A 14,617-nucleotide genomic window follows, 5' to 3' on the forward strand; every position below is an offset into this window, starting at 1 on the left:
GCACGGACGCCGGGGACAGCGTGGATGGGATGGCCGCGGCGCGGGGCGACGTGGCGGCCATCTATGGCTTCTCCGACTCTAGGTCGGGGTGCTCGCGGGTTTGGGGCAGCAGCGTGAGCTGCGGCGGGCATTGCGGGCGGGGCAGGCGTGGCGTCAGCGGCCGGCGGGAGGCGCGGGCAACGCGGGCTGGGTCGAGCTGGTGAGAGAGAGGGGGAGTGGTTGAGAGGTTAGGGGTAAAGCTGACAGGTGGTCCCCACCTATCAGTGACTCCCGTGAAGGAAGGGGTAGAGGTGCAGGCCAATGGTGCGGGCCGCAGTGACGTTTTGTGGGCCGGACGCGGGGAAGGCGGCCTGCGGCGCGGCTGGGCCGCGCGGGCGCGTCTGCGCGCGTGAGCATGTGCATGCGCGGGCCGAGCCCGGAAGGAACTTTGGGCTGGCGGGTTAGACTGAGGGTTTAGGCGGGTTTGAGCCTGTTAGAGGTTGGGGAGGTTAGTTACATTTTGATTTTAATTGGAATGGCTGATTTCAAATTAAAACCAACACAAATTCAAACAAGGGAAATCCAAATCAAATGGAAATAGATTTAAAAAAGGATTCAAACAACTCCAAATAAATCACACTATCATTTATATGAACCTTATTTGATTTGTTTTTTATTTACTAGGAATTTGAGATGGAAAAGAATTAAATCCTTACATTATTTCTGCCTATTTACACTTGCACACAAAAAGTTTTTGAAAATTCGCATTTTTGGAGAATATAACATTCCGTAAAAATACGGGATGTTACATTGAGCCAAGTCCGGCACAGACACATCACCCCGCCCAATCTCGGGCACACAGCCCGCACGCCACCCTTTTTCTCCCGCAGGACCCGGCCTCCACCCCTGTCGCCTTCCTTTTTCCGTCCTAGTTTCGCGCAGCGCACACGTGCTCTCGCCGCCGCTTGAGCTCGCCGCGCGCCACCGTCGATCTCCCACCTCGCCACCGCTCGCCCCGTTCTGGTAACACTGGGAGCTTCCCCATGCGCCACCTGTCCTAACCCCCTCGGGTTTGCCTCGTTTTCGTGCCTAGACGAGCTCCTCCGGGCTCGTCGGAGTGCGCTACCACCTCCTCTCGTCTCCAGCCACCGCCGACGCTCGGTCGCCGCCTCCAAACCACCCAGATGGATTCCCCGTTGCGCCCTAGTGTTGGGTATTTTAGCGATGCGAATTAATCCGCAAGCGCACGGATACCGTCGTAGCTTTCACCCGTGAGTATTCAAGGGTATCGTATCCATAGGGAACGTGTGTGCACTAACTCCTAACTCAGTCGGTCCAAGGACACACCAAGATTAAGTGGCAAGGCTGGAGAGGATTCCTGTGGTAGCACTAAAGATGAGTTAAAGGTCGATCTCTCGGGTATGACTCACTTCGGGCACCGGCTTACCCCTGAAATGGTCAGGAGACTCCGGCCAACGGCTCTACGCTATATTCGAACGTGGAGGACTACTAAGGACCAACAGGGCTATCACCACCTACGGCCTACCTCACAGACCGTGGGATATAAGGCAAACGAAGGTAATCCTTAGTATAGACACAACGCCTACGCTACTGATTATTACTACAGTCTAACTACGTCTGATATCCCGTAGCAAACTATAGCACTCCGTATAAATACGGAGCGACGAACCCGCGAGTAAGAGAATTGATCTCACCCATACAAAAGTACTATGCAATACAAGAATCATAAATACTAACTTACTCATACCAGAGGAAGCCAGCATTCGTAGAGGTACAAGTTGGAGAAGAGCGCCGACAGGCCGGCGCTCCTCCGAACTATTCCTCACACTCCTGCTACTCTAAGCACTAGCCTACACAGCGCCTCGCCTTTGCAATGAAGCACAAGATCTACATGATGGTGGTGTATTGAATGGGGTGCTCTCCTCCTCCTTATGTAGCCTCTCCAAAGGTGGATCCGCGGTTAGACTCGCGAGGTGGTACTGTGCACATCCATGATAGATGTAGGGGAGGCGTGGGAGACTGCTGGAGAAAGATAGACCTGATTTGGCCCACTAGGGGGTTGGACGACCCAGGGGGCCGGCCGAGCCCAAATGGCGCTCCCCTAGGCCTGCCTTCCTCTGGTCAGCTGATAGGTGAGCCCTGGTCTTGATCCTTGGGTGCATCTTGCTTGTCGTGCCCATTTCATCTAGTTTGTGGGCCCTTCTTGTAAGTGAAACACAGCTGCAAGATATTCTGTGCATTTCTTCTGTGTTCACTTATATTTTCCTCGTTTTACAGATGTGGGTGCCTGCAAATGATAATTCACCAAAACTCGTGGAATTCGATTAGTCATAAGCCCTATACCTAAGTTTGGTAATTATTGATCATGAAAAGTTGTAGGAGTTGACGGCTGATTTTAGGACTTAACAGCCGTCAACACCTGGTGCCGTGGCACCCAATTGTGCATTTTTTGTGCACGAGAGCGCCGTTACACCACTGCGCCGGCGAGTTTCCGTCGTGCGGGCATGGCGGCGCCGCCGCCCTGCCGCCGTTTGGTGCCCTGGCACGCACAGGCCATCCGATCGTGCCGATCTAGTTCCAGTCAAAGCCTGTTCCACAAGTCAACCATGGCATTTTTGTAGTTTAGCCGCCCAGTTTTCGTCAAATCAACCCGCCGTCCACCTGTATTCAAAAGTATTTCGGTTTTAGTCCTTTTTCTTGTAGAAAACACCCTAACCTTTGTCTTTTTAGAACCCGCCTTCCAGGGCTGGCTCTTTTGCACATTAGCCCCTATGTTTTTATATAAAATTATGTTTTCAGTCTTGTTTTCTTTCTGTTTAACCCATTTTTATAGTTTTACTCGCAAACAAGTCCCTGCAGCACTATTTTTTGTATATCTTCACAATTTAAACTCCGTTTTAAGCGTTCTTAGTACCGTTGTGATCGTTGTACCGTGTAAAACTAGTTTTAAGCCTTTTATATCTGTTTTTCCATGACTAATTGTTTTAGTGTGTTTCTATTGTTTGCTTGTATGTACTTGTATTGCTTGGTTTGTACGTGACGAGTAGACGAGGAGCCATTCGAGAACTTCCAGGATCAAGACTTTGAAGACTTCTAGCACCAGCAAGTAACTGAGGAAGGTAAGTATATTCCTTGATCATTCTTGGTCCCAATAACATTTATTTAAGCTTGCATGCATTAATGTTGGGGGCGGGGGACTTCCTATTATCCGAATTGATTATTCTTGTCCTTGATTAGCCGGGTTTTGTTGTAAAAGTCTTTTGGGTAGTATACTTAGCCGTTGAACAATGGTTACGGGTGGGTTTACTACATTATCTTTGAGACATGAGATTTCTATATATATATATATATATATATATATATATATATATATATATATATATATATATATATATATATATATATATAAGATGCATTTGCTATAGACCCTCCGCCGGTCGTATAACTGCTGGTCCACCCTCACGCATGCAAAATTAGAGGCAGGCAACCAATCACAATTCATTCCTCCGTCACCCACCAAGAAGCATGTATGCAGAGAATCTTTTCTTGATTCGGATCGAAAAAATACAATATCTCATAAATCGTAACTCCAATTTCAGATCCGTTTGCACCAGTTTGTTGGAAAAAAATACTATATTTGATGAACTTATTTTTTTCAAGTATGTAACGTAACCTTACTGTACTATGAGTTGCTATCACAGCTATGACACAATTGCAACTTGGTTGTCGTGTAGTTAGCGCTTATTGCAACCACTTAGAATCTAGTTTTTACCCAATTGCTACTAGTTGCAAGCCTAGTTAATGAAAGTTGTAACCAGTTACTATTCAATTACTACCTGTGCAAGCAATTAATACTTATGGCAAGCCAGTTACTATTAATTGCAATTAGTTACTACTAGTTAAAAATCAATTACTACTCATTTGCAACCCAGTTATTGGTTCAGTTGCAACCAGGCAGTACTAGTCGCAACCTCTAATTACTACTAGTTGCAATCTAATTAACGTTCCAGTTGCAACATAATTACTACAAGTTGCAATCCAGTTATGTGCAATCTGTTACTATACATTTGAAAGTCAACTGCTACTCTAATTGTATCCAGAATAATAGACGAACCTAATTATAGAGATCGGATGCAAATAGTACATATAGTTATAACTAGTTGCGACTCAATAATATATAGAGTTGCAATCAGTGGTACACAAAGATGTAATTTGCATAAAAAATTAAAATATATTGATATTGGATCTTGTTTTGATAAGCATATTTTTTTGAGTAAGATGCAACAAACGGTTTGTCAATCAGAGTTATGTTTTAGGAAAAATTTTATTTGAAACAATCCAACCAACAAAAGATTCCATCCATGCATACATGCAGTCTGGTAGAATTTTTATGCTACGTAGCTTTGTATGGTAGGTACATGATATAAATTAGTACGGGAAGCATGCACAATGTAGGGGCCGGTTAGTCATACTTGGGTGCATGGTTGGACCAGGTGCGCCGTTTGGTCTGGATGCATTATACCATAACATTATATATATATATATATATATATATATATATATATATATATATATATATTCTTTAGAACAATATTACGTATGGGAGGGGGCCGACGACGCGTGGGCGGCGGTTTTTGCAGACTACTGCTCGCAGCGAGGAAAACATCGATCGGATGGCTGCTGATCTCGCGAGGCAGACCGACGAAGAGGGGGCGCTTCCGTTGTGCGACGGACTGAGTCGCCCATTCATACTTTTAGGAGTAGAAGAGATAGAGATAGAAGAGGGGCTCACGGTAGTTGTTCTAGCTGAGCCTTTCTTCACCCCGTCGCCACCTTCTCCTCCCAAAGTTTTTCTTCTTCTTCCCCCTCCTGCCCTCCACTCCTCTCGACGGTTAGGAAACTGAGGATGAAATCTTAAGACTTGTTACTGGAATTCGATGGGAAAGGAGGCCTCCTCCTTCTTGTGCCATCTGAGCGTTTGATTTGATTTAATTAGTGTATCTGTTGCCGTATTCCTCTGGGTGGATTTTGGGCTTGCTTGTTAGCTTGCTTGTTTGGTTCTGTGTAGGAACACAGGTAGCTTGTTTTTGCATCGGGGACAGGCAGGGCGCAGCGGCGCCTGGCTGTACGCCGGCGAGTGGCAGACGGCCACCGTGGGGGCTGCCCAGGCAGCTTCGGCCCTTGGCCCCTGCGCTCGGCAGCAAGCCAGAACCAGCGAGGGGCGACGCCCCGGGCGACCAAGGCAGGCGCCCCCTGCCCAATAGGCGCTCGGCCAGAGGCACGGTTTCCTGGGGCGCACCTGCTCAGGCGGGGCCAGCCAGGCGTGCAGCGCACAGGCTCCCAGCAGCGCAGCAGCAAGCCACCCAAGGGAAGGCGGCCCTGGCCAGGACAAGGGAGACGCACTGCTGCTGGGAGGCTTCGGCAGGCAGCCAGTGACAGCAGCACACGAGGGTTTGGAGCCTCTCGGCCGGCAACAAAAACAAGCAAATTAGAGTAGTGTTCTTGAGTTTTCTTTGTGCATGTATAGCTTGGATTGTGATTGGTTTGCAGGCGCTTGGGACCGTGTGCGTGTGTGGGAAATTATTCATGGTGAAACGCAGATGATTTGCATCTAGACTCATCGAACGCCCATCAAGTGTTCGAGGGAATGTGGCACACGGGTTTTCCCCGCCAAGGTGAGCGTTTTTGCTAGCCCCTGCCTCTGCTTAATGTCTGGCTCAGTTTTCTTTTATGTGCTTTGCTAGTTGTTCTCATGTCTTGCTCTAGTTAGCTTTATCTTGTAGCTCTTGTGTTAACTAGCTTTTGTTAGGGCTAAGTTAAAAAGAAAAAGCAAAACAAAATTAGTTAAGTTGTGCATGTGTTCGCTATAGTTTTATTTTCAGTTCTTCTAGTTCTTGTTTTTATTACCTGTGCACTAACATCTTGTCTCGAGTAGATGAGTTATTCAGCTTTCTGACGGATTTAATTTTCTTTTTGCTTGTGACTTTGTGCATCTGAGTTTTGTTCGAGTTTCTCACTGCTTTGCTTCTGCGTGCGTGTTCCGGTTTATGTGCGTGAGTATTTCTAGTGCCGATAGCTGTCTTGAGCTATGTGGTACTGATACTTGCAGTCTGAGGTGCGTTGGGTGCAATCGAGACTTTTTCTCTCTGATTTTTCGAATCGGATTTGAGGCTCCCAATCACCCCCCCACTCCCCCTCTGGTCGCCTGTCTGGTCCTTCATAATTCTATCAAAATGTTGAACATATTTGCAGGAGATAATTGGAGCAAAGTGGGCTTTAAAGATGGGTAACTTATCTATCTTCTAGAAAACCCCCTAAAAGTTATAGATTGAACCCAAATGATTTCATAGTCATGTTCTCCAACTAAAATATCACAAGTTCATCCAAAAGTTTGAGGCAAATGGTGCTGCAAATGGCAAATCGATCTCATAGAGATCTAGATCTAGCTAAAGGCAAAGAGAGCTCCATTTGAGCCTTAACTATTCAAAAAGTATAAAAATATATGAGATTAGCATCAGCTAACCTTCTACAGCCTCAACTCAAAGGAAATCAATTTTAAAACCTTCCCTCCCTTTTTCACTTTTTTTTTTAATTTTTAGAGAGCTCCTCCTCGAGCAAACAATGGCTTGTCGAGAGGAGAAAAAGGGAGTTAAACAATGGCTCGTCGAGAGGAGAAAAAGGGAGTTTCTAGCTTTTGTTTGGTATAATTAGGGGCAGGTGAAGGGGTGACATGCTCATGAAAATGCCATTTGTAGGGTTGAGTCACCCCCTCATCCATGAAAATAGGCGGGGCGTTTGCTACAGTAACCCAACTCTATTTGTAGCAACGAGTTACATTTTGACTCGTCCCTAAAAAAAATCAGGGCATTGCAACAAATCATTTTTTGTAGTATTGTAGGATGGTGGCCACATCAGAGCAGCTTAGGATTCATTATGAAGGAGATCCTAGATCCTTGAGGCAAGTTCTACCACAATAGTCATATCAATAGAGAATCAGCATCAATGTCGTGACATTTCCAATACTTGTATTGGAGAAGTAAATAATTGCTCGTTATATTTTTAGTATTTGTAATCATGTTATTTTTATATTTGTAAATATTATTGCATTTAAATAACTTAATTACATGATTAGAACATCGATGATCAAATTATAGAAAAACAAAACATCTATATTTTCTTATATTTTTATAAGTTTAGTTAATGTTTACGGTAATGCTAGAAACTGAGCGTCCTTGTCTCCTTGTCGGAGGGTTAGGTGGCACGTTATCATCCAAGGTATTATTCCTCTAGCTCTGTCCAAACGTTCTCTCTCTCCCACACTACTTCCATCCCATACGGACTTCCATCTCTATTCTCTCTCTACGCCAATGAGCTCGCTGCATGCTGTTGCCGCGGCGCCGCCTCACGCCCTGTGCCTAGGGGCGGAGCTTGTTGGCCGCATAGGCCGCCGCTAGGGCTGGACGAAAAACTCGTAACTCGGTAGCTCGCTCGACTCGCTCGTTAATGGCTCGGCTCGAGCTCAACTCGTTTTATAAATCGAGCTGCTCGCGAGCCATAACGAGCTAAGTTAACATCCCTTGATAGCTCATTCTAGTCCAATTCTGAAATTGTGGACTTACCGTTATGTGTAACTATGAAATTGTAGATCAATTGATGGATGGATTTATGTTCTCTAGTGTTAAAATTATAAGTACTTTGTGTTTGTTGCTCACTTGCTTTTATAATCTCTCTATATGTGTTTTTATGATTTGACTCGCGAGCCAAATGAGCTGGCTCGAGCTTTTTAACGAGCCGAGCCGAGCCAGTGTGCTAACGAGCCGAGCTGGCTCATTATCCAGCCCTAGCCGCCGCTACCTCCACAGCCAGGGGCGCATCCGAGCGCAGGACAGCAGAGCTCGGGGCTCACGTGGCAGAGCTCGCGCAGCTGGGAGCGGGCAGAACTTGCCAGCGGCGTGGCTGCCCGCGGGCCATCGCTCCCCGCTGGAGATGTAAACGGATTGGATATTGATGGATATTACTGATATCATATTTATTTTTGTATTTTATTCGAATATAGAGTCGGATACGAATAGTATTAGTTTTGCTGGATAAGACTGTAATGGATATTGATAACATAACATTGTAACTTTTGAACATTCGGATATGGATCGGTTACGGATATTGAATACTAGGAATTGGATACGAACGAATAAAAATTCTTCCAGACCGGATCAAATTTGTCACGCCCAGTTTTGAAGGAATAAAACCGAGCAAATAATCATATGTGCACCAGTATCAAAATTACACACATATGACGACAATAGTGAATAACAGTAGCAATGCCATAAAGTACCGAAGTTAAATTTATTTCAAACCAAGCCGAAAATCATTAATATAAAAAAATAAGCGTTTCAGTTCGCATTTATTCTAGCAGCGGACTCCGCAGATAGCTGACTATGGGAAACGTACGCCTAGAAGTTCTAAATATCCTCTAGGTATCCTCAAATTGATCTTGATCTAGATGATGTGGTAATAGCAAGGGTGAACACATGTCGTACTCAGCAAGTATATTAGAAAAGTAAATGAATATAAGGCTTGTATCAAAGAATAAAGGCTGGCTGAGTAAAGCAATAAGTATTTTAATTATCATAAAAGTTAAAGCAGCTATTTACTAAGCATGTATGAACCAAACCCATATTTATAAAAGAAGTAGTAAAACTGAAGTAAATAAATAGTTTGGAACAAATAAACAACTGAATTTAAGTAGTGATTTCCATTAAGTTGACATGTGAGGGTCCGAGCCGCTCTTGACCATGAGCATTGCTGATATATCAGTTTTTACTCTGCAGAGGTTGCATATTTTCACCACAAGTCGCGTAAAAGTTCAAAAGAACTTTGGACCCAACCATGTCGTGCTAGCTAGGCACAATACCACACTTCCTTAGGTGTGATTGCATAGGAACGCTACGAGGCCTTTACAAAGACTCCCTAACCAGTAGTAGTCCGCTAAGATTTCAGCCGCTAGGCGAGTGCACCCTCTCCCAAAGCGAGTGTACCCCGTAGGCGTACCAACCCCTTTGGCAGGCCGAGTACCCCTCTTAAACCTAGTCCCCCCTCTTGTGACTTTCGGTAAGCTACTAACAAGCCAGAGAAATCTAATTAATTAGTCAAGACCAGAGCCATGTAGTTCTTGTGGTTGCGCTGTTTTCCCGGGTGGTCGCTCCATGGTTGATTTTAATCAAGTTACCAAAGCATGATATTATTCCAAAGAATATGTATATAATGAAGTTTCATGTCTCAAAAGTATTATAGAACCCACCCATAACCATTGTTCAGCGGCTAAGCATACTACCCAAAAGTCTTTTATAACAAAACCCGGCTAATCAAGGATAGGGATCATCAATAAGGATATATAGGTATTCCCCACAATATTAATGCATGCAAGCTTAATTAAGTGTTATTGGGACAAAAAATGATCAAGGAATATACTTACCTTGCTCAGTTACTTGCTGCTTGTCAAACTCCTCGAGGTCTTGCTCTTGGAAGTTCTCGAACGGCTCCTCGTCTATACGTCACGAACATGCAAAGCAATACAAGTACATACAAGCAAACAATAAACAAATTAAAACAGTACACCAATCATGGTAAAACAGAGACAAAACACTTAAAAACTAGTTCTACGCATTACAATGATCGCAACGGAACCAAGAACACTTAAAACGGAGCTAAAACAGTAAAGATATGCTAAAAACAATGTTGCAGGGACTTGTTTGGGAGAGAAAACATTAAACTGAGCTAAACAGTAAGAAAACAGGGCTAAAACATAAATACTTTTGAATAACAGAGGACGGTGGATTGATTTGACGAAAACTGAAGGGTTTTTATGCAAAAAGACCAAGGTTGCTTTGACTCGGTTGGATCTGGTTCACAATTCGGGAAGGCTTAGAAACTCAAACACATTCAAAATAAAATAAAATATGCACCAGTATGAATGCAACAATTCAAATTAAAGCCTACAATGTGTTTTTCAAAGTGCGAAAATAATTCCTTTTGAAGCTAGAAAATTGTGAAACTAACCTAGACTCTTCTAATGGAAAATTTAGGGTGTTACAAAATTTGAATATGGTCCGGAAATATCCGTACTATTTACATCCCTACTCCTCGCAGCTTCCCCCATGCCGGCCGATGGATGAGCTCCAGACGGCGTCCATGGTGGTCAGCTGGCAGGTTTTGCTGCATTGTTGCAAGCGTATGATCCACATGTTTAAAATGTTTCAAAAGAATGTTGAAAGTGTTTCATGTGGATGTTGCAAAAATAGATCTAGATGTTGCAATATCGCATATGTTTTAAATATATGTTGTAAATGTTTAATCCGGATGTTACATTTTCATTGAGATATTTTATGTGAATTTTAAATGTTCCATGAAACATGAAACAGATGCTGCAGCGGGTGTCTTTTTGCTCATCATCAACGAATGGCTAATAACAAATTATCAATATGTTTTTTGAAGTCGCAAACACTGCTTTTTTATGTTGCAAATGTTTGAAACAAATGTTGCAATAACATATTCTAAATAGTTCATTCGATCCGGTCATCATGCAACATCAGAAAAATGTTACAGTGAGAATTTTCTCTCCGGTGGCCGGTGCCGTCCGATAGTAGCGCCCGAATCCGATGTCTAGGCGCTAGCAGTTCCCTGATAATAGGCTTTCGGTACTATGGTTTGTTAGCTGAGTGCCTGGCTTATATACTTTCAGCTATAGTATTTTAAAACTGGCCATACAAAGATAATGTGTTGCCACGTCATAAAGTGGAATTTTTCTTGTGACACCTTCACACTCAAGGTTTTGTCACGTTTTCTAGGCTTGATAATGATAAAATAACAAGCGTCGTAATTCGTAAAGCAGTGATGAAAAGAAGGATCGTCGAGGATCACAATTTAACATGCACGATAGATGATAAACAAATTTTCACGAGATGAACACCATATATACTACGCATTTATAATATCCAACTTTTGTGACAAAAATCAAACACCAACTATCATGAAATCAAACACCACCATATATCCAGTTTTTAAGACAAATGAAACACCATCTAGCTACCATTTGATATCAAAATTATCGCTCTCGAAATAATAACACGAAAATTGAAGCGTGAGATCCTTTATCCTAGAGCACTTGTTCCTCAGCTCTTTATCCCATGGGTATGTGCCAGCACGTCGCTAATGTTGAGAGACTCGAGACTAGGGCATTTGTCCACAATCTGCATCACCATATCCTTGGTGAAGCTGCCATCAGAAAGCTCGAGGGAGTGTAGGCCGTGCATCACTGGGATCGAGAAAGGTCGTCTGCGTTCCCTTAGATAGTAGGGGTCAAAGCGTGTCACTTTGCTGGCACGGCGCACGGTGAAATTGTGCAGATGGCTGCAAGCTTCACAAGCGGATTGGAACAGCTCCACCCAGGAGTTGGTAGGTGGTAGTCCTGACTTGGTTCCGTAGTTGTAGGCGTCAGGTTTGAGCACTAGCTCGAGCTCCTCGAGCATAGGGAATTTCTTCACCACCTCAGCGAACACTTGAGAGGACACATCGTAATCTGATGTGACACGGAGGCTTTTCATATATGACGTCCTGCAAAAGTCGATCATCATTCAGTTAGACAAAGCCCATGACTAAAAAAATTGGATGACAATATTTACATCTGATGGAGCATATGATAGAGCAGTGACAGTCATCGCAAGAAGCAAAGGGATTAGTTGATTGTACAATAGTTGATTCTACCTTCCAAAACAAAGAGATTGAAAGGTATTGGGATCTCGTACGTCCAAGTACTATAAGCACTAGTGGTGTGCTTATAGAATATAACTAGGTGATACAATGCGCGTTGATGCGGGATTTCTTAAACAAACTTTTAAAGTGAAATTTGAAAGTAGAAATACTAAGGTGATTGTATGGTAACATTCACAGAAAATTAGTAGAAGATATAAATAGATGGTCCTAGTGGATGGTGATGTGGCGTCTAATATAATGGGTTCCTGTATGATATGAATAGCTTGCATATCGAGAGTAATAGAGTTAATGACTTTAGTGGTGCCATCTTTATAGAATATATATAGGATAGAATTTTACTTGTATGTTATTTTTTTATCAGATCTATTAAAAATCAATAAGCTAATAGACGAAACACCAATAGAATATTTGACCACATTATATAAGAATCGATGATGAAAAAAATAGTGTATGTATATGAATTTACGTTAATAGATTAATGATTAAAAGTATTGCACATAGTAAAGATGGCATTGACATTTTTTCTTTATCAGATCTAGTAAAAATCGATAAGCTAATAGAAGAAACACCGATAGAATATTTGACGGCATTATAGAAGAATAAATGATAAAAAATAGCATTTTACATTAATAGATTAATAAAGATTAAAGTATTGCAGATATTAGAGATGATATGGATATTTTTTGTAATTAATAATGGAACATGAATAGATTGCATGAAAGGATTGCAAGTTAGTGGGACATTTAGTGGGGAATGATGTGGACACCTTGCATGAAGATAGAATTAGTTAGTGGGTGCCATCTATATAGGATATTAGGTGATTCTCCGCGCGTTGCTGCGGGACTTGAGACATAGAAGAAAGATTATTTTAGCAAAATAGAAGATTAATGACAAAATTAACACTCGTAAAGTATGAGACAAATTTTTCTTTTTATTTTTTATACTTTTATTTCTTTTTTCTCTTTTTTTATTTTTTCAATTTATTTTCTCTACCTTTTCCTTTTCTCCTTTCTTTTTTTCTTCTTTTTATTTTTCTCATTTTAATCCTTATCCTTGTATTCTTATTATTACATTATTCTTTTACCGCCTCTTTCCTCCCCATCAGAAAACCATAAAAAAGGAGATTGAAACCAAACACCATGAAGATGAGCATAAACACCACCAAAGAGCTTTCATCTCCTTTTTCCTAGATGCTGCTCTGGTTGGAGAGCGGACGCCGGGCATGGAGGTTGCAACCCTGCAGCACGGCGGCGGCGTTGCCGAAGATGAAATCAACGGTGCCCTTAGCTACAGCCGTGCCGAGTAGAGCAGGGCATGCCGGAGATGAAGTGGAGTTATTTAAACCCGATTACAGGGACGATCTTTGGGTTTCTTCATATTGCAGTGACGGCTTTTGATTTTCTTCTGCTCCTTTCATATGTGTTTGTTGTGGTGGAGGAATCATTTGCGCTAGAATTGATGGCTTATAATAGTGACTTGTGGTTGTGCACAGAAAATCGGTAGAAGGCATAAATAGAAGTTTTTTAATGGATGATGACATTGATAGCTTGCATGTTGAGAGAAATAGAGTTTATGACTCTTAGTGGGGACTAACTTTATAGGTTTTATAGATATAGATAACGTCATGGTGTGCGAGCCACCAATCAATATAAGAAGAATTATTTTCCTCTAATATGTAAGAAGATTTTCCTCAAACTGATGCTGTGTAACGAAGAACTAAATAAATCTCCAAACCGACAATAATAATAATAGTTGTTTAGGATGACAAGTAGGATTTTTAATTCAGTGGGACAATAATAGTAATAATAAGTCGATTCCCATATATTATACATCGAAGAGAAAAGGATCAAGTCCAAACCTGTCGGCGAGGTAGAGCAAGACCTCATCGTCGGCGCGGCCCCAGAAAGCCTCGCACTGCCCAGCGCTGCGGTCGACGGCGGCGAGCGTCATCGCTTTCCATTCTGACGAGTCATCGTCGTCATCCTCGTCCCGCGGCGCAGAAGCCCTCAGATCGATCCGGCGCCACATGGCGGGCTCGTCGCGCGCGAATCGCCACCACGCGGCGCACGCGAGCCCGGCGCCGGAGAGGATCTCTCGCTGCCCCAGCACGGTGAAGGCAGACCACAGGACGTCATGTGGGAGACCCGCCCAGCCACTCGCCGGCGGCGGCGGCGGCGGCAGCGCCGCGGAGGACATTGGGAATGCAGTGTAGGTATAGTTAGTTTGTTGATGAATTGCAGTGCAGAATCTTTTTATATACAGACTGTCATACGTAAGCCGGCCCATGTTGATTGTTCTTTTTTTTAGACTCCTCGTCATAATGCTCCTCCAAGGGGTTTTTTCTTTTTTATATTTTTTAAAAATAAAAATTTCAAAAATATATGTCCATTTTAAAATATTTCAAAAATACCCCCCGGTCGCCCCCATAGGGCGACAGGCCTTAAGTGAAATTTTTTTTTCTTCAAATTCGCAATGAGGTCTCTGGGAAAAAAAAGCCCTGTCGCCCCCCAACGGGTGACATGGGTCTGTATATTCCCTTGCCGTCATTCCCTTTGTCATTTGAGCTAGTGAAGGTAAGGGCATCAGGAGCAGTCACGAGTCAGGCTGCAGAGGCTAGGGATTCAATTGAGAAGCCATTTTCACACTGGATTCGAGGTGCACCTAAGGAGAAATGGTCATTCCTTTATGATACCAACGGAATACGGTATGGTATTCAGACAACGAACCATGCAGAATGTTTCAATATGGTTATGCGTTCTTGTCGTGCCTTTCCTCTTGTGGGAATTGTTGAGTTCATCATATATGGGTGCATGAAGTATTTCAGAGAGCGTTACACGGCTGCAAGCAT

The 14,617-nt window shown here is 43.1% G+C and overlaps 1 protein-coding gene across 1 annotated transcript; it reads right to left on the minus strand.

Moving 5' to 3' along the window:
• Positions 1-11,168: 11,168 nt before the first annotated feature.
• On the minus strand, positions 11,169-13,965 carry LOC120700992 (putative F-box/LRR-repeat protein 23). Its single transcript, XM_039985171.1, has 2 exons — positions 13,628-13,965; positions 11,169-11,610 (listed from the first exon to the last, which is right to left on the minus strand). Exons 1-2 carry the CDS (start codon positions 13,963-13,965, stop codon positions 11,169-11,171), a joined length of 780 nt encoding a protein of 259 aa, XP_039841105.1.
• Between the last annotated feature and the right edge of the window lie 652 nt (positions 13,966-14,617).

This window comes from Panicum virgatum, chromosome 3K (genome assembly GCF_016808335.1).
Source record: "Panicum virgatum strain AP13 chromosome 3K, P.virgatum_v5, whole genome shotgun sequence".
NCBI lineage: Eukaryota > Viridiplantae > Streptophyta > Magnoliopsida > Poales > Poaceae > Panicum > Panicum virgatum.